The sequence below is a fragment of the Thamnophis elegans genome, chromosome 13 (assembly GCF_009769535.1).
Source record: "Thamnophis elegans isolate rThaEle1 chromosome 13, rThaEle1.pri, whole genome shotgun sequence".
In the NCBI taxonomy this organism is placed as follows: domain Eukaryota; kingdom Metazoa; phylum Chordata; class Lepidosauria; order Squamata; family Colubridae; genus Thamnophis; species Thamnophis elegans.
This window is the reverse complement of record NC_045553.1, coordinates 19,158,279-19,179,114: the sequence shown is the minus strand read 5'-3', so window position 1 is coordinate 19,179,114 and position 20,836 is coordinate 19,158,279. Positions and strand designations below refer to the sequence as shown.

Below are 20,836 nucleotides of genomic sequence, written 5' to 3'. Positions count from 1 at the left end.
GAAGTTATCTGCTGGCGGCGTCCGTTCGTGATTGGGATCCATCGCCACCTCCGAGAGGGTATACAGAACACTATTTACCTAAATGTGCATATATACAGTTTAGTATTTTAGCATTTATTTTTGAAAAAAATCAAACTCCTAAATCATGGTGTATAGCTTATTGCTCCTATCTTGGACATATTTTTTCTGATCAAACATTTGTGTTTACTGGGGTGGTGCATAAAGCTGAAAAGAGTTATTGTTTGTAATTTTTCTACATTATTTTGCTGTTAAAGAAGAGTTTTCTTCTTGGGGATAGATATTGATGGAGATTTCTTGTGCCATTAGGAATTGTTGCAAAGAAAAGATAAAGAATCTTATGGTGTGATATTGGTGAATTTTTTTAAAAAATAGTCTGTGTTGTCTTTCTGTCCCAAATAGTTAAATATAATTTCATTATGAACATCTGCAGGGTTTATGGGATTCCCATAATATGGGAGAGTCATGCCTTTGTAGGTCATATTTGCCCATTTGTGGTTTTCTGTCTCATCTGTGAAATTCACAACCTTTTATTTGTTATGTTCTGAATTTTTCTCTTTTTAGAAAGTGATAAGAAATCTACCTGCAATTTAATCTTGACCAGGCATCCTGACTTTTAAGAAGTCACTGACATGCCAGTTTTAAAATTGTTTTTTTTCTTGATAGTTAAGGTCAAAAATTTAAACTTGCTGTCACAACTTTGAGCAGGGTGTGAGATTGTTGATGTCCATTTTACTGTCTTTCAATAACTGTATAATGTTCCAATCAAGCCTCAAATTAAGATGTTACCAACTAGTATGTGAACTACTGGAAAGATTGTGTGCCTATAGAGTTAAGAGTAAGAGTTTCATTTCATGCATCAGAAGGCTGTATAGTGTAGAGAGAAAAATATGTTCAAAACATTACAGTTGTATGTGTTAGCCGCCTGAATCTATATTACTGTCTTTGTTTTAAAAAAATTCTCTCAGGATCCCAAAATGGTATTTGTTTGTATGGGTTATATTTATCAATATGTATTGCATTAAATATTGAAATCTAAGTATTCACTGCTACTGTGGATTCTCACAATTGTTTGATGGGATTTCAACATAGGCTGGCAAATTTGAATTTTGAGTACCCTTGATTGGGTCTGACCCTCTGGACTCCAAGGAGAGATTTTAAGAAACACTGATTTCTTTTGCCAGGTAATATGTAATAGGTTGCCACTGCAAGTGTATTTGAAAAAGATAGCTTACTCTATGGTGTTGTTTTTTTATTTTTATACTGGAATTCTTCATGAAAAAATCCAAAAGGATTTACAAAAGAATAATAAAATATCTCTTCAAGAAAACAATAAAACTAACAGTGTCAGTGAAGATAATATAGAAAAGCAAGGCATAATTCATTTTTAAAAAGCAGTCTAAGAGGGAGGTTGTCCTGAAGCACATGTTACTCTAGAATTGCCTTGGGTGAACAGGCTTGATTTCAGCTGTTCAAACAAACCAATGTGTAGAAAACAGCTACACATTTCCTAATTTATTATTAAATAATTTGTATTCTATCAGGGGCTTTCAGCAGTTTACAGCAACAAAAATGCCAAATAAAATTATATTATTATAAAATCATTGTAACAATTCCACAAAAACAATAAAAAGAAAATCCAGTGATAAAACCATATTAAATCCCAATGGCTCTAGATTCTAGAAGACAGAATAATTTGTACAGCCTTCCTGAATGGACAGCAGGTTAGGGCTCCCTGCTCTGGAGGAGGTTTCCAAAGGATGGGCACCAGCTGAGACCTTCCTCCTGAGAAAGCCCTACCTTTGTCATGAATGGGATTACTAGCAGGGCCTCCCCAGAAGATATTTAAAGCTCTGGTAAGATAGCTTTGAGGGGGGTGGTCTTTAAATATTTGGACTTTAAGCTGATTTTGGAAAATCTGTAAATTTTAAAGCACAAAACTGCTATTGGCTTGTTTCCAGATGAGTCATTTACTGTAAGGAGTATAGGCTCAATGTATTTTAAAATAATATTTTATTTATTGTGCATATGATTTTTTAAAATAGTGGTATTCTGTGTTGATTCTTTTTTTAAATTGTCTTAGACTATTTAAAAAAAGATTCTATCCAAAATAAATTGAAACAAGCCATTTTAAAAATTTCTATGCACAATACTTTGAAATGGACTCAGGAGTCATGATTGACACTGAGTGAATTTGCACTTTTAATAATCAGGAAGATACAATGGCATTGAAAAAAGTGACTGATGACCATTTTTCACACTTAGCGACCATTTTCACACTTAGCGACCGTTGTGGCATCCTCATGGTTACGCGATCAAAATGTTGATGTTTGGCAACAGATTCGTATTTCTGATGGTCGCTAAGTGAGGAGTCTCGAGGAGGGGGAAAACATTTAGTGACCAAAGTTACAATGGCATTGAAAAAAGTGACTGATGACCATTTTTCACACTTAGCGACCATTGCGACCATTTTTCACACTTAGCGACCATTGCAGCATCCTCATGGTCACGTGATCAAAATTTTGTTTGGCAACAGATTCGTATTTATGCTGGTTTCAGTGTCCTGGGGTGACCTTTTGACAAAAAAATTTTTTTTAATCAAGCCCCCCCTCCCCCCCCCCCCCCCGGTCAAGGGTGTCCCTCTTTTCCAATCTGAAAATCTGGTCACCTTAGTTAATCCCCAAGTGATGCTACCTTGAATGTTTCCAACCATTTGCCACTTTCTTTGAAATGCTACAATAGACTTTTTTTCCATGCAGGAAGCCATCATCCCACCAGCTTGTCCCCCCTGCCATCAGCATCCTTCTTCCTTGTCTTCAAAGAAATAAAAGGCTGTCCCAGAGTGGTTTCCTCCATGGGCTCCCCTGTCCACTCATGGTAGAAACTGGCTTCCCCATTGACTTTGCTGGTCAGAAGGTCACAAAAGGTGGTCACATGACCTGGGGATACAGCAACAGTCATAAATATGAAGCAGTTGTCAAGCATCTGAACTTCTGTCACCTGACCATAGGGAGCTGCAAAGGTTGCGATTGTCAAGTGAAGAGTTAACTTTGCTTACTTACTACATATATATAAAAAACAAACCCTTTTGAAATCCTCAAACTTTAATCAAAGTATTAATGAAAATGTTAAGGCATCCTTATGTTATTGAATTTTAAGTTCACCATTTAAAATAACTCAAATACAAATCCTTATGGAATGTCCTCTATCGGCTGAGATTCTAGAGGCATTAGCCAGTTATTTTTCATTAATATACTGAGTCTCCCTGTATTGGGGGAGGAAGTGGAATTTGGAGACCCTAATAGCACTTTTGATCTCATTTCAACCTCTTGGTTGTGAAGAACAAAGCATCGCGGGTGCTTATGTCTAAGAAAAGCAAAACTATACTATAAAGCCAAGCAGCTAATAACATAGCTCTATTTTTTAATAATTCATTTGCCTTTCTTGTTCATGGTAGTTTTGGGATTGTATCACATGATTCCTCCATTGTGGAGGGTGGGGACTAAGCCATCCACACCTTGGCCTGTTCACAGTGGCCCATATAAACGACCTTGAGCAAACACTAAGTAAAAAGCTTGGGGACTTTTCCCATGGCTCTCCAGCCAGAGTTGTATGGGTGGCTATCTGAACTTTTAAATGAATAAGCAAACCTTTTGCTGAAATGAAGATGAAATGTGAATTCATTCACATGTCCAGTAACCTCAAAGCAGAAAGAGGGAAGCGGGGAAAGCTGAAATTCCAAGATTCTTCTTTTATCTTTAGAATTTTCTCCCACCAAAATTAATTTAATTTTTGTTTTGCTTCTCATTCTGTTACAAATTATGTCATTCTAGCTGAGTGGCGATGGGTGGGGGAAACTTTGGCAAGATGTCCCCCAATGTCTCTTCTTTTGGTCCATTGGCAGTGATGAAAAACCAGTTTGCATTGTAATTATCCAAGATGTATCATGTACAAACAACATTTGGCAAAACCTAACCAAAAATGGTTAATCTTGAAACAGCTGAGCAGAGTCAGGCTAGCTGGAATTAAAAAAAAAAACATTCTGGAAATAGTCCCAAAGAGGCTGCTCAAAGGGCAACTGGACTTCTGTGTTTTTTTCCTTGAAAACATTTTGCTTCTCATCCAAGAAACTTCTTCAGTTCTTGGATGAGAAGTGAAATGTTTTCAAGGAAAAAACCCACGAAAGTCAATTTGCCTTTTGAACAGCAGCCCCTTTGGGACAACTGTGACCTGGATGACCTAGAATCTCTATAGACCTTCTGGGAATAGGTAAAGACAAACCACTTTCTGATATTCCACGTGTCATACAGTTTGAATCAAATACTTACTTGTTTTAGTTCAGCTCCAATTGTGTCATGGTTGGTTTAGTGCAACATGAACCAGCTCTTAGCCCAGCATAGCAGAGAGGTTAGCTTTTTAAACTTCCATTGTTAGGTTCATTTTGCCTGGAGGTGAAGGGTTTTGGCACGGAATAAATCCCTTCTCCATCACATAATTGCTATATTTCCCTTGCTGCATGCAGACTGATGAAAGGGGATTTGCTGTAATCCCAATGACCAGGTATTTCCTCTTCCTGACATGTAAAGATAGGAGATCTGTGACAGGCAGAACTTTATTTCTCTTCGTCTCTAAAGAAAATGTCTTTTCTTCCCAGAACTTGGTGTTACTTCCATTGTAGCCTCCTTCCTAAGCTTTTAAAATACAGAACACAGAATAGCAGAGTTGGAAAGGCCCTAAGCTTTACCCACAACTCCAAGAGGCAAGCTCTTCATGGACTAATTGTTCCTTATTTCCAAGTTGGGTCTCTCTTTAACAAGCTTCCACCGTCACTTCTTCTCCTACCCTCAGGAGCATGAGAGAAAAACCCCTCAGCTCTGTGAATGGCCCTCAAGTACTGGAATTAGAGCTGCTACACAGTTGTTCTAATTTTATTATAAGGTTACTTGAACTGAAACTTCCAGGCTTGAAAGTGCATCTGTCTTCCCTTCTCCTTTTATCCTAAGAAACCAGGGAGGGTTCCTTCTGGAACGTTTGCCGTCTCCCTTTTCCTTCAGCTGTCTCTTATCTTACCATTGTCCAGTCTGCGGCTCTGGTCACCCAGGTCATTCCCACAGACCATTTCATGTGGCAAAAAAGATGCTCTTTCTTTGTTTCAGATGGATTAAGTTTGAAGAGAAGGTGGAAGAAGGAGGGGAGCGATGGAGTAAACCTCATGTATCAACTCTGACTTTGCATAGCTTGTTTGAACTGCGCACTTGCCTACAGATGGGAACCATCCTGTTAGATCTTGATGGCTACTTCCTGCCACAAATCATAGGTAAGGTAAGATCTGCAAAGATTTGAAATGAAAGGCTCAACCCATCCAAACCCCGCTTCATTAAATTACAAGGGCCTGCCAAAGTGCTTTCCAAGAGTACTATGACATATGGGAGTCAGATGCAGAGAATGCTCTGTCAGTCTTACTGAGAGCTCAGGTGTTAAGGGCGTCATTTGAAGAACTCTGTGTCCAAGATGATAGGAATGCTCTCTGTGTGATGACCTATTCATGTGCAGAAGTCATGGCTTCAGGAGCATGGGGTATGTTGTAATGCCTGCATCCTTGTAAGGATGATTGTCACAATCCTTCTGTATTCATATCCAATGCTTCCAAAGATATTAGAGTCCTGCTTAATCTGGGGCATATGGGGTTCAACCAGGGTTTAACAAGTGCATAACCTTCTTAGACGATCTATAAAGTCCCTTCCAGCTCAGGAAATTCCTAGGATCCAGGGCTATCATCCTCATCGCTGCCTGGCAGAATTCTTTGGAGGATACACTTATTTCTAGCACATGTTGTAGGTCTGTGACCATTATTGCCTTACAGGATCCTATTGGAGGGCAATCCACATCTTACACCAGAGTCACATGGTAGCTCTTTTAATACACGGATGGGACTGAAAGTGGCAGAAGAGATAGGATGGTCCTGCTGGTCATGATGGCCTGAGCCGCTACAGCCTTCGTCTTGCCCTCTTCTTTTAATGACTTGTTATCTACATGCTTGACTTGCTATTCTGTCCATACATGTGACTGAACAGGCTTTAAAGCCCTACTGTGATGGGGAAAGCTCCACAAGTTTTACACCTGGCTGTGAACACACTGATTTTGGACCTCCTTCTAGAATGTAAAAAGAGGAGAGGTGGGTGGTTGGGAGAATGCGGTGGGAGGGAGGAAACAAGGCAGGAGAAATCCACAAACTCCAGCTTCCTTGCATAGAGTTTTTGAAGACTCAAAGGTATCTGTCAGCCTCTGTTTTGCTGCTTGCTTTCGGCTGCCATTGAAACGGGGAGGGGGGCATGGTATTTGGGTGGCGGAGTGTTCAGTGCAGGAGTGACTGTAAAAAGGGAGTTGTTCTCACCATCTACTGCGCATATTGCAGAGAGTGGATTTGCCGACAAGGCCAACTGTCCGGCATACCAGCCTGATGATGCTTTTTGAAGATGTCTCCCATATGACACCTGTGGGGTGTACAGATTGGACTATGGGATGCGGTTACCAAGGGGAGGGGGTTGAGTCACATATTGATATCTATGATTACGCATGCTTTTGCCTCAAATCTTGCTTTGCCTAGCTGCTATCTACTCATGACTAGTAAAAGTACTCTTAATTCTGCAAAATGAAGTTGAGTGGTTTCTTTCTTGGTTATTGAGGGAGGCCGCCATGACAGTATCATTTCATTCTAGTGCCTGAATCAAATCATAGGAAAAGTTCAAAGACCCTCAAGCTAAGCATTTGCTGTTATCATACATACCCTGTATAACAATATGGCATTCAAAATTTGCAATCTTTATTTGAGCATGAAGATATTAGATAAAATCATATTCTCAATCCAATTTTTACATAAATAGTGAGCTGATATGTTTCAATAACATTCAGGGTGAGCATCTTTAAGGAGTTCATCTATCCACTTGCTCTCATGTTGTGGCTCATTCAGTTTTTAGCAACCATTTTTCAGGACCCTCTTGATGCCTCATGGACACAAGGACAAGCACGCATGGTCTCTCTTGGGACCGTGGTGTGGCCCATACAGTAGTTCAGTTGTGATTAAGAAAATTCCCCTTTCTAACAGGACTTGCATTTCTAACATTATTTGAGAAATATTAGACCGTGGAAATGAGCCATCCTTAAAAAAATTCCAGCACTTAGATTACCTCCTTCCCACTCACTTTTAGTGCCATATTATAGATAGGACCCCCCCACCCCCCACAAGCCAGCATATACTGAATGTGGAGGACAATCAGACCTTGCCAAAGTTCATGGTAATGAAACTATAGCATATTTTGCAGCATCTACAATGTCTCTTATACAACCCGAGGTCCTTAATTTTGGCATTTTACTTTGGGCTCAGCCATTTATGCTCCAAGAAAATGTACAGGATGAAATCATCGTAGAATCCTAGGGCTGGAAAGGACTTTGGAGGTCTTGTTTGCTCAACGCAGGAGACCTTATACCACGTGGACAAATAGTTGTACAAAGTTTTCTAGTACAACTAGCTCCTTGACCTCTCGGCGGCTTTCGATACCATCGACCATGGTATCCTTCTGCGACGACTGCGGGAGGTGGGGGTGGGAGGCACTGTTTTACAGTGGTTCTCCTCTTACCTCTCGGACAGGTCGCAGTCGGTGTTAGTTGGGGAGCAGAGATCGACCCCTAGGCCCCTAACGTATGGGGTGCCGCAGGGTTCGGTCCTGTCCCCCCTTCTTTTCAACATCTACATGAAACCGCTGGGTGAGATCATTCGACAGCACGGGATAAAATACCATCAATATGCGGACGATACTCAGTTGTATCTGTCCGCCCCGTGCCAACTCAACGAAGTGATGGATGTGATGAGCCAGGGTCTGGAGGCTGTTAAAGACTGGATGGGGGTCAACAAGCTTGTGCTCAATCCAGAAAAGACCGAGTGGCTGCTGTGTTTCCCTCCCGCGAATTGGCCAAGTGTTCCATCTCTCAGGCTGGGGGGTCAAATTATACGCCCCTCAGACAGGGTTCGCAACTTGGGAGTCCTCCTGGACCCACAGCTGACCTTCGAACATCATTTGTCAGCTGTGACCAGGGGGGCATTTGCCCAGGTTCACCTGGTACACCAGTTGCGTCCCTACTTGAACCGGGAGGCCCTCACAACAGTCACTCGTGCCCTTGTGACCTCTAGGCTGGAATACTGCAATGTGCTCTACATGGGGCTGCCCTTGAAGAGCATTCGGCGACTTCAGCTAGTCCAGAATGCGGCCGCGCGAGCGATTGTGGGTGCGCCTCGCTTCACCCACGTAACACCTATCCTCCGCGAGATGCACTGGCTACCTGTTGATCTCCGGGTGCACTTCAAGGTGCTACTTATCACCTATAAAGCCCTTCATGGTAGTGGGCCTGGGTACTTGAGAGACCGCCTACTGCCAATTACCTCCACTAGACCGATACGATCGCATCGATTAGGCCTCCTCCGAATTCCATCTTCCAGCCAGTGCAGACTGGCAACTACCCGGAGCAGAGCCTTCTCGGTGGCTGCTCCGACCCTTTGGAACGAACTCCCCGTGGAGATTCGGACCCTCACCACCCTCCAGTCCTTCCGCGCCGCTTTAAAGATCTGGCTGTCCTGGCTGGCCTGGGGTTAAGATTGTAGCCCCACCCGAACTGTGTGACTGTTGTGCTCTTTTTTTAACATGTTGTATTGTCTACTGTTTGTCTCCCCCCCGCTTTTTGAATTGTGAGCCGCCCTGAGTCCCCCCAGGGAAAAGGGCGGCATACAAATAAAGGAAACTAAACTAAACTAAACTAAACTAGTAAACCTCCAACAATGGAGCACCTTCAAGCTGTTCCTTTGGTTGATTATTCTCACTGTCAGGTTTCTTTAGTTTGAGGCTGGATCTCCCTTTGATGACCTTGGAACCATTTCTTCTTCTCCTGTCCCTAGGTGCTATGGAGAACAAATTTGCCTCCTCTTTCCTATGACAGCCTTCAAGTATTAGAAGATAGTTATTGTGTCACCCCTAAACCTTCTCCATTAGGCTAAACATAGCTAATTTCCTTAACTATTCATCATATAATTTGGCTTCAAGATAACTTATCATCTTTGTTGCAACTGTACCAGCTGTAACTTTTGAATGTTTTTCAGGGGTAGCCTTATGGTGCCTTACCGGATTTTCCTCTCATGGATTTGAGTTTTATATTCATTGATGTATGCATTTTGTGTTATCATCATCTGATATCATAGTTATATTTTTATATAACTTTTAAGTCAATAACTGAAGACATTTGAAAAAGCCTGTAGCTTTTACTTTACTGCTTGTTCGGAGATTGAAAAATGTCTTGATGAATTGTGTTGGGCAACCGTTTGCAGTCTCTGAGTAGCAAGCCAGCGTCGTCCCCAGAAGGCGCCTTGAAAGACATGGGCAGAATGCCTTCATTTCAGCAGCAGTTCAGGAGAGACATGGGTTCTTACCAGTTCGGACTCCTCAAATCTCCTCAAAGAAAAATTAGCATGGAGAAAATAATTAAGTCTATTACCTTGAATCCATCTGATCTGGAAATTCAAGAGTCATCCAGGACTGACAAAAGTTGGGAATATTTTGCCTGGACATCATCAATAATATAATCTATGTTTTCCAGATAATGTCATTGAAAAACAAATAGAAGATGGCCTTCTAAAGCCAGAGCTGCGAGATAAAATAAGCTATGTGCTGCTGAGAAAGCACCGACATCAGATGAAGAAATCCATTCACCGATCCTTGGCAGATATTGGCAAATCTGTCTCAAGCATAAGTGAGTGAAATTACCAGAGTACCATTTTTGGCAAAGCAGGGAAGAAGTGGCAGCTAAAGGGAAGTCTTGAGTTTCTGCTTATGGGCTTCTGCTTATGGGCTTCTTTTGCTGCCACAAATTTTGCTGTCCTGAAGGACAGCAAAAATGGGGAGGTGATATGGCTCTGATCAATACTGGGTAAAAAGTAAAAAAAAAGATTTTTTGGCAGCAGCCAAAAAAGCTAATACAATCCCTGGTTGTATAAGAGGCATAGAATCAAAATCATGTGAAATATTACTACCACTTTATAAAGCCTTAGTAAGGCCTCATCTGCAATCCTGTATCCATTTGGTCACCATATTACAAAAAAGATGTTGAGACTTTGGAAAAAATGCAAAGAAGAATAAATAAGATGATTAAAAAACAGTTGCAGGATTTGGGTATGGCTAGTCTAAAGAAAAGAAGGACTAGGGGTGATATGATAGCAGTATTCCAATACTTGAGGGGCTGCCCCAAAGAAGATGGGTCAACTTATTTTCCAAAGCACCGGAGGGGCAGGATAATAAACAATGATTTTAAATTAATCAAGAAGAGAAGCAACCTGGAATTAAGGAGAAACTATCTAACAGTGAGGACAATTAACCAGTGGAACTGCTTTTCTGTCAGACGTTGTGGGGGCTCCATCACTGGGAGGTTTTAAGAAGAGACTAGGCAGTTATTTGTCTGAAATGGTATAGGGCCGTGATGGTGAACCTATGGCACACATGCCACAGGTGGCACACAGAGCCATTTGTTAGGGCATGCCAGACGTTACGCTTTCAGCTCCAGCGCACATGTGCATGATGGCCAGCTGATTTTGGCCTTCTTTTTTGGCTGTTTTTTGCCGTTTTTGGGAACGGACTTCCGGTTGCACGTTGGGCCATTTTCCGCACTCCGGAGGCTTCAGGAACGGTGACTTCCAGATTGCCCATAGGGGCGTTTTTCGTCCTCCAGAGCCTTCAGGAGGCTTCCTTAAAGCCTTCGGAGGGTGAAAAATGGTCCTACAGACAAACCAGAAGTCACCGTTCCTGAACTTCCAGATTGCTCGTATGGCCATTTTTCACCCTCCAGATGCTTCAGGGAAGCTCCTGAAGCCTCTGGAGTGCCTCTGGGGGGGCGGGGGGCGGGGGAGGCTGTTGTCACCCTCCCCCAGCTCCTAGAAAGCCTCTGGAGCCTGGGGGGGGGGGTGAAAAAAGCACGCCAAAAACAGGGGGAGTGCTGGTCATGCGTGCATGGGCATGGGGTGGTGCACATAGCATTATGGGTGTGGCACGCCCGTGCAGTGTTTCTTCAGTGGTTTGGGCTCTTGCTTGGTACCAAAAGTCCAATGTTTCACTAGCTGATCATATTTATTGAAGCTGTGGGCTATGATAGGTTCATCCTCATGATGTTTCTGCCTGCCAACAGATCGTAGCCCTGTCCAGAGTCCAGCTACAGGAGCTGGCTTTTATCGTTCTTCTGAAGACCTCAGAATAAGACAAAACTCAACTTATGGAAGATTACGTAAGTTTCATGTTAGTTCTGCCGTTACAGATCAAATACTATAGGAGGAACTATTCATTTCCTCATCACCTGATATAATAATGGAAAGTATTGAACAGATGGAGTTGAAGTAGCACCAAATCCAAGGGTAGTGATTGATGCAGAGCAAGGGTGAAATGCTACCGGTTCGCCTGAACCAGTAGTAAAAATGTTACTGGTTCGCCCAAACTAATAGTAAAAAGAAATGAACTACAAACTTTCAGATGATCAGCTGTGATGCACGACTTATATTAGCTAGAAAGCAGGATTTCCTTCTTTCTAGCTAATCTAAATCGTGTGGTACAGCGGATTCCTCTACCCCCTCGCTGTTCACTTACCTTACCTTTTTGAAGCTCTGTGCATGCGCAGGAGGTTCTGCGCATTTGTGGAGGTGGTGCTTGCAAAGGTAAGTGGATTTCACCCTTGATGCAGAGGTAAGTAAACTAGGAAATCATTTAGAATTTTGAGAGCATAGTTTGGTGCATTTAAAAAATGTCCATAATAGCGGACTTCCTGGGGGCAGAGCCTGTCGCCGAAGGAGCTCAACGGAGCTCCTCTCAGAGTTCTGGTCTGTATATCTAATTAAGATCAATAGATATCACCCCTTTTTGGCAGAAAGGGGCAGGCAGAAGCTCAGGTGCTAGGATCTATTCGTAGTTCACAGCCCCTTTTCTTTTTTTTTTGGGCTGCGAACGGAGAAAAGATCCAGCGTAACTGAGCTCTTATCTCCAGCCAGTTCTTCTCAGCTGCTTTTTTTTTGCAGCCCTAGACAGGCGATCCCCCCCCTCAGGACAATGATAAACTGCTTAAAGCAACTTAAGACTAACACGAGCGGGTCTTACTCCTGTGATGTTCCTTTTTTTATAACTATCTAAACACCAGCCTCGTTTTCCTTTGAAACTTCTTTGTTAAACCGTGCTACAAAATGGCGTTTTTACTGTGTTGGTGATTGATGACGTAATTAACCGGCTTTATCTCCCCGGAGACTGCTACTCATTAACAAGCAAAATCTACAAATAACTTATTGAGAACTGAGCAGGTGAAGACACTGTTTATCTGTTTATTCTCAGCTTTTATCTATAATGCCTCCCAGGTCTAAGCAGGCAAAACGCTCCCCCCCGCATGTGCTTAAAGAACTTGTTAGTAAATCGCTGCCCTTGCCTCCTACACCCCCTACTGGAGATTCCTTAACACAGGAGCTTCTTTTTCAAATACTCAATGATTTTAAACAAGAAATCAAAGAATTTGTGCTGGATTTATGCGACAAAATACAGACTAAGATTGCACAAATAAAGGTGGATATGTTTGAAGCTATGTCTACTTTGACAGATTATATCGAAGAAATGGAGACTAAACTGGAAACTTTGGAGGAGGCTAATTCTAATTTGACTTCCAACATCCAAGCATTACAACAAGAGATTAGAGATACTCAAACACAACTTATAATGATAAATTATAACAGAAAGGCGTTTGCAATAAGAGTCAGAGGACTGCCCGAAAAGAAAGGAGAGAACTTGAAACAGACGTTTGTAGAGGCTTTCAGCCAAGCGGTGGGAAGTCCAGGACTCAATTTTGATTGGAATATTCGAAAAATCTATCACCAGAATTCGTGTGTAGCAGAACAACGACAGCTTCCAAGAGACATAATTATATACTTTTTCACAAGAGAATCCAGAAATGCAATCATCCAAAAGTTTTACAACAACAGGCTGCGAATCGATGGCCAAGATTTGTTTGTCTTTAAAGAAATACCACTCCAGATGCTGCAAGCAAGGAGAGACTATACTTTTTTAACCCAAGAGCTTAGAAATCGTCAAATACAGTATAAATGGGAAGCTCCAGTTGGAATCACAGTTACACTCAAGAATCAAAGATTTCGTCTCAATTCTGTTTCGGAAGCTCGGGACTTTTATTATAAAACTCTGAAGGCGGGGCTTCTTGACTCACTCGGAAATGCGGAAAGACAAGGTGAAGGAAAGACAAGCAGCAATTCACTTGGTTACAAGATGGAGGGAGTTGTTTTCCCCCTACCGGAGAGGCAGAAGAGCGGAAACTGAGGATTTAGCCATATTTTCAAAGCAGCGGGACACGTGGTTATAAAGCAGAGGGTTGCCTTCTCTTTCCGGAAGGGCAGAAGAGTAAAGAATAAAGATCCAGCAATGTCTTTAAAATACTTTTTAAGCTCTTGGACTGATTAAAATTTTAGGATTCCTGTTTGGTACGAAATGGTAAAGCTGTGTACCGATGAGGAATGGAAAGAAGCATTGCTTATTTTGGACAGATATTGTATGGGATCTTTATAAGACTTATTTGAATTTTAATCCAAACTGCGCATGAATTGTTTTCTGGTGTGAGGAAAGCGGGGACCAAGATTTATTTGAATTGCGGTTTGGGATGAATGGAGTCGGGAGGAGTGGGGCAGAAGGGAAGGTGGAGCGGGATATCGATGAAGGGATCTTGGGACTGAATGAAGTGGTATGGATTTTGGGCACACATTTTACGGATTTACATGCTTGAAGTATAACATAAAAAGCTCAGGATTTTAAAGTGAAGAGCGAGATCCTAATCTTATGGAATTTGGGCCTGGGAGGAATGGAGATGAGAAACGAGGGGTAGGAAGATGAGTAGCGAAAGTATGATTAGACTGCTCTGTATTTGAAGGTAAATTGATTTTTGTATAAACTATTATTTGAATATAAGGTTAAGAAAGGCTATCTGGAGAGTCTACAGGAAGATGGGGGTAAATATCAAAGAAGCAAGGGACGAAGACAAAATATAAATGGAATGATCTATACTGTTTAAATTTTAAGAATGATGGGAGGCTGAGCAGAATGCAAAAGATTTTTATCATTTTTTTATTCTTTTTTTCATTTTTTTTCTTTTTCGGAGTGTTCTTTTTATTTTATTTTCATTATTATTGTTAATAAGATATTCTAGAAGGTGAATGGTACTGAACTGTGCCGGGTGTGGGACCTGGGAAGTCGGAGGGGATTAGGGAGGGGGGGTTCATTGGGGGTGGGTGGGTGGGTGGAGATATAGTCTCAATATATAGAATAAGAAGAATACACATGTATACTGTTGTTCCTTATCTTTTCTTTTTATTTTTCTCTTTTTTTTTCTTTTTCTTTTTTTTTTCCTTCTCTTTTCTTTTTAGCGCAATTTTTAGTAACTGAATAGATTAATGAATAGAGAAATGCACCAAAGTGAGAAGTAGAGGAAAAGAAGAGGGAGAAGTAAGGAGGGAGGAAGAGGGGAATGTAAGGAGGATGAGAGGGGAAGGAGGGTGAGGAAGGCGAGAAAGGTAGATAGGAGGGGAAAGGGAAGTAGGAGGGGTGATTGTTGGAGGGAGAAAGGAAAGTTGGAGGGGGAGAAGAAGGGGTGTATGAAAGCGACAGGTTGGGTTTATGATGAGTTGTGTTTAGGTTGGGTTTTTTTTAATTATTATAATATTATTATTATTGCAAATATTCAGTATATAAGTGAATGTACAAAATTGAAAATGAAAATGAATAAAACATTTGAAATACAGAAAAAAAAATGTCCATAATAGCCACGACTGGTCATAAAACATCTATTTCATCAAAATAAGGAACCAGTTCAACACCAATGACATGAAAGTGCCCTAATATATCTTCATGGTAAGCTGCCCCGTGTCATGGTGAACTGAAAGATGAACCGAATGTAAATTGAATGAATTAATAAAAAGAAGAAAGAAAACAAACAATGAAACAAAGAAACAAAGATCATTTCACGAGAAGCAAAATATCCAAAGGCAGTGAGTGTGGGTGTGTCTTCAGCACACGACAATAAAACCAAACTGATAAACACACACACACAAACACACGCACGGACACACATTGTGATGGAAATCTTGTTCTTATCTACTTGTGTCCCAACATCTGATGCAAGTCATAGGCATCGCCTCAACATGTTTTTCACTTAACCCACAGTGGCTCTTACCCCTACAGATGCCATCTACCTGGATCTTCCTGAGCTGAAAAGAGAATGACATTCAATTGCTGACAGTTTTCCCCCCAGCAAAAATGCCCAGCTCTAAGATGCCCCTCTCCTAGATTTTCTATGTTATTAATACTTTTTCTATTGTCCTATATTTTTACCCCAACTTTATTTGAGGGATTTTTATCAATACTTTGAATATTTGTTTTTCAAATTTCCTAATTAAAAAGTTCTCATTTTTCTTCAAATATAATACTGACAAATATAATACCGAAAGGAAAACAGCACCTTCGTGAGCTAAAAGTCCCATCATCAAAGCAACAGCTTGCTCCCAGCTGAGTCAAGGGAGGGACTCAGTCAGGACTGAATTTCCACCTGCTGGTTAATGGGAGATGACTGGACTTCTCTAACTTTGTAGTCCAGACATGTTGGGACTGCAACTTTTGCATCTCATTTGGAAACTAAGGACCCAGAGTATGGAGGAAGAATGGAGAGGCCAATCAAGCACAGTAATCCCACGGTCATTGAACCAGGTTTTGGTGCTTTTGGCAAAAGTTGCTCTCATCAGAAAAGAGGAGTTTGGACCAAGGAGCAACAGGACTTTGGACCACTATGCTTTTATTAAGACCAGGATCAACGCAGCCGTCTACCAGGAGATTTTGGAGCCCTTCATGCTTCCTTCCGCAGATGAGATTTATGGGGATGCTGACTTTTGAGACTACAGGTTAGGTTAGGTTAGGTTTATTGGTTTTGTATGCCGCCCACTCCCGAAGGACTCCGGGCGGCTCACAATAAACAGGGGAGGGAATAAATAAGACAATACAAACAATTTTAAAATCCACAACAGTCACAATTAAGACAGCACCCAGCCTGCCGGAACAGCCAAGACTTAGTAGCTTTACGGAAGGCCGGGAGGGTAGTAAGGGTCCGGATCTCGACGGGGAGCTTGTTCCAGAGGGCCGGAGCAGCAACAGAGAAGGCTCTCCCCCGGGGGGTTGCCAACCGGCATTGGCTGGCAGATGGAACCTGGAGAAGGCCAAGCCTGTGCGATCGAATTGGTCTTTACAGCTAGTCCAGAATGCAGCCGCACAAGCGATATTGGGTGTACCGAGATACACCCATATTACACCTGTCCTCCGCAAGCTGCACTGGCTGCCAATTGGTCTCCGGATGCAATTCAAGGTGTTGGTTATTATCTTTAAAGCCCTACATGGCTTAGGACCAGCCTATCTGCGAAACCGCCTACTGCCATACACCTCCCAACAGCCGATAAGATCCCACAGGGTGGGCCTCCTTCGGATACCGTCAGCCGGACAGTGTCGGCCCCCGGAGGAGAGCCTTCTTTGTGGCTGCTCCGACACTGTGGAATCAGCTACTCCCAGAGGTCCGAACCTTACCCACTCTCATGGCCTTCAGGAAAGCTGTTAAAACCTGGCTGTTCCGGCAGGCCTGGGGCTGTTGACCTTAGTGTTAAGGTCCAGTCCCGATTAGAACGTATGTTTGTTGTAAATTTTAAACTATTTTCTACTTATTTTGCTTTTCTTTTTTTTCTTCTTTGTTGTAAGCCACCCGGAGTCCTCCGGGATTGGGCGGTCTCTAAATTTAATAAATGAAATGAAATGGATGAATGAATGACCTCATTTTCCAGCTGCCCACACTGCCAAAAGCACCAAAACCTGGTTCAATGACTGTGGGATTACTGTGCTTGATTGGCCAGCAAACCCACCTGACCTGAACCCCATAGAGAATCTATGGGGCATTGCCAAGAGAAAGATGAGAGACATGAGACTGAACAATGCAGAAGAGCTGAAGGCCGCTATTGAAGCATCCTGGTCTTCCATAACACCTCAGCAGTACCACTTCCATGCCATGCCGCATTGAGGCAGTAATTGGTGCAAAAGGGGCCCAAACCAAGTACTGAATATATATGCATGCTTATACTTTTCAGAGGTCTGATATTGTTCTATGTACAATCCTTGTTTTATTGATTGCATGTAATATTCTAATTTTCTGAGATGGTGGGTTTGGGGTTTTTATGAGCTGTATGCCATAATCATCACAATTATCACAAATCACAGCTTGAACTATTTTGCTTTGCATGTAATGAGTCTTATCTCATATATTAGTTTCCCCTTTTAAATTGCATTACTGAAATAAATGAACTTTTGCACGATATTCTAATTTTTTGAGTTTCACCTGTAAATACTTTAAATAAATAAACAAATGTACCTTTTCCTCCTTTAGGCCACACACAAAGCCGAAGCATGAATGACATCACGGACACTCCAAGCACTGCCCAGGTAGGAGTCCGCCAGGCGCTTCTCTTCTAGATATTTCCAGGTTGGCCCCAGGGCAGGAGGAGGTGGAGGGCTATCTAATGGGCAGCTGCTCCCTGGCTGGGTACCTGGCACTGCTGTCTTTGCCTGCTCAGTAGCTTTTGTGCCCATGGGGACGCCAGCCACCCTCCCCCCTTTCAGAAATTTCAGAAGAGGCCACTGCCGTTCACTGTTTTCGGCTGAGGGAAGGGGCTTCGGAATCAAGCATTGTTTTATCTAGATATGATTACTCTCTTACTGTGTGATCTGAGTTCATTTAAAAGGTCTGAATGCACTCCCGGATCTTCTGTAGCTGATGGGGGGGAGGGGGGAGGACCGGAATCCAGCATGGAAAGTTGGAGGGGGGCGAAATGGAAAGTTGGAGGGGGGCGAAAGAAAGGGTGTATGGAGCGTCGAAGAGGTACATTGGATTTCTATTTTTGGGGGTATTGTTGACAAGAGGAATGGCTGTGTTTATTGTTTAATGTTATATGGCCCCGGTTATGCACAGTATATATGTGACTGTACGAAATGAAAATGGAAAATAAAAACACATTTACCGGGAAAAAAAAGACAAAAAAAAAAGACTGATTAGCCTTGAATCCCTGAGTGGAGAGCAGATCCTCTCTAAACCTCCCATGGCTCATCTAGCAGTTTCTGTGGGAAGCACAGGAGTCTGGTGAGATTCCTGTCAACAGGCAAATAGCAATAAATGTGCGGTTTGATCGGCTCCCTGTGTCGTTCTCGTTCCTTTCCCATGTTCCCATCTCATCCATGCCATTCAGTAGCTTTGTATTCAGTTATGGCAACCACACAGTCATTGTCCAGCATGAGCACAACAATTGGAAGCATGATGGGTAGATTCCCAAGAAGTCAGATCTCCTTAAAGAATATTCCTTTGAGTTCCAACCAAAAAGTGTATGTCCTTGGAGGAGATACTATGAAAGTAAATCAAGGCTTCAGCTGGTGTTATTATGATAGTAAAAGGCTAACTTTCTGTTCAGGTGATATCAGGGACAAACAGCTTTGTTTGCTAGCTTGCTGTAACTTGTAGGAACCTGTAATGATGTTTGCTACGGCATGTCTCTCCACAAATCTATATACCACTAAAACTCTTGTTGTGACCTTTTCCTGGGCAAAATAGGTCAATGGTTTTTCAACCAAAGTACCTCAAATGGGCAAATGTTCAAAATGCATCCAAAATCCAGGACCCCTGACTCACAAGGAAATGAAATGTAGGGAAGTTGTGGCTGATTCGCTGCTACTGGCTGCTGTTGCACAGCTGTGCAGCTGCTGCGGTCATGAGAGGCCAGGGAGAGGAGGACAAGGCCAGAGCCAGAGACACGCTCCAAAGGGCAGATGGTGGCAAAAGACCTGACAGAGCTGGTAGCCAGTTGGAAGCCAGGCTGAAGTTTACCCAATACAGAGCCCAGAAGATGGCAATGGCTTGAAAGCCGAATCCAGGGCCCCTCCAGAGACCAAGGGGAACAACGGGCCTCCTCCAGGGAGAAGCTTACGGAGGATTTGGGAGGGTACAAGAGCACAAGGACCTCAAGGTGACCATGGGTTGAGCCAATCATCTTTTTTTCCAAAATCCTGGAAAAGAAAAGCAGCAGCTTTGTGAGCATCTAGAAATGAAAAGATTACCAGAAATTACCATATGAGCCTTATTGACTTCACTGACAACATGAATAAATGACTGGATCAGGGAAATGCTGTGGATCTCCTTTTCTTGGACTTCAGTAAGCCGTTTGAAACAGACCACAGCCTATTTCTCTCCTGATGCGTTTTCCTGCTATACTTTCACACTGGTGTCTTCCCATGCCAAGAGGGAAGAGCCGAGGGCTGCGGCTCTTTATCCTTCCGCCCTCGACTCTTCGACAGGCTGTTTCACCAACAGTGAAGTAAGACGGACACCCACACCCACGGCATGGCCTTCAAGCAGAAGCTTACTGCAGGGTCTTCCTTACAGGTAGTCCTCAACTTACAATTATTCATTTAGTGACCGTTGCAATGGCACTGAAAAGAATGACTTTCAATCACATATATGTCCATTGCAGCATCCCCATGGTCACATCATCAAGTTCAGATTCTTGGCAAGTGGCATTTATCTATGATCTGTGGTCACGTGATCACCTTTTGCAACCTCCTAGCAAGCAAAGTCAATGAATTGAAGCCGGATTCACTTAATGCATGCAGTCATTATCTTAACAACTATGGCAACAAAGGTCATAAAATAGGGTAAAACTTACTTAACTGTCTTGCTTAGCCATTAAAATTTTGGGCTCCATTTTGGTCATAAGTCAAGAACTACCTGTACTTGCATAATGTCTACATGGCAAATAATCCTTAGTTTAAAAGCCAGCAGCATGTGTTTTCTAATTATTATTTTTCTTTTATTGGGCTACTTTTCTGTTGGGTCCACCAATGCACCCTTTCATCTTTGTTCCAATTACCTGGTGTGGCAATATCGGGGTGGATGCAGAAGGAAAGCAATCAGCATTTAAAAAGACATTGCCATAAATAGCCAAGATACCTTCAATTAGAAATTTGGATAGGCCTCTATGTTTTACTCTAAAATTGGACACCTCTCATACACAACTCAGAATATGGAAGAAACTAGCTTTGCATGCCATAACTGAGTGTTTCCCAAACAGTTCCCACTAATATTCTAATCCTCTATTCTAAATTTCAGGAGAAAAAGTATCAATTGAAATGCCTCTTTCCCCCGGACTGTGCTGGTTAGAGGCATGTCGAGACAAATCAGAAGAGAAATATTTTTTTTCTCTCCAGCTTAGAAACAAATTCATGAAGAAGATCCCCAAAAATGCCGAGGCCTCAAATGTCCTGGTAGGAGAAGTGGATTTCCTGGACAAGCCTTTTGTAGCCTTTGTCCGGCTTATACAGTCTACCATATTGGGTGGGATGACAGAAGTGCCTATTCCGACCAGGTAGGTCAATCGTCAGAAACCCTCTGCACCTTCCTCCAGGGTAAAAGACAGGAACAGGGCTTTGACCCAAGGGCATTTCCCATCTTTACCCTTTCATTTCTATTCCTATATTTCTACCCAAGTCCATTTGGAGTTACTGAAAATGGTGCCTGAAGGGACGATTCATTTGTTAGATCTTTTTTCATTGTATGCAAAACAACCCATAAATACTGGATTAATACTTGCTTTAACAGTCTTCTAAATTCGCTCATTTTGTGGAGA

The 20,836-nt window shown here is 42.3% G+C and overlaps 1 protein-coding gene across 1 annotated transcript in view; it reads left to right on the top strand.

Moving 5' to 3' along the window:
- SLC4A5 (solute carrier family 4 member 5) overlaps positions 1-20,836 on the top strand; it is a 105,457-nt gene that overhangs the window by 32,446 nt on the left and 52,175 nt on the right. The window contains exons 4-8 of the mRNA XM_032229450.1: positions 5,175-5,335; positions 9,661-9,813; positions 11,239-11,334; positions 17,554-17,609; positions 20,418-20,575. Of these exons, the coding sequence (XP_032085341.1) occupies positions 5,175-5,335; positions 9,661-9,813; positions 11,239-11,334; positions 17,554-17,609; positions 20,418-20,575 (624 nt within the window). The remainder of the gene's footprint in view (positions 1-5,174; positions 5,336-9,660; positions 9,814-11,238; positions 11,335-17,553; positions 17,610-20,417; positions 20,576-20,836) is intronic.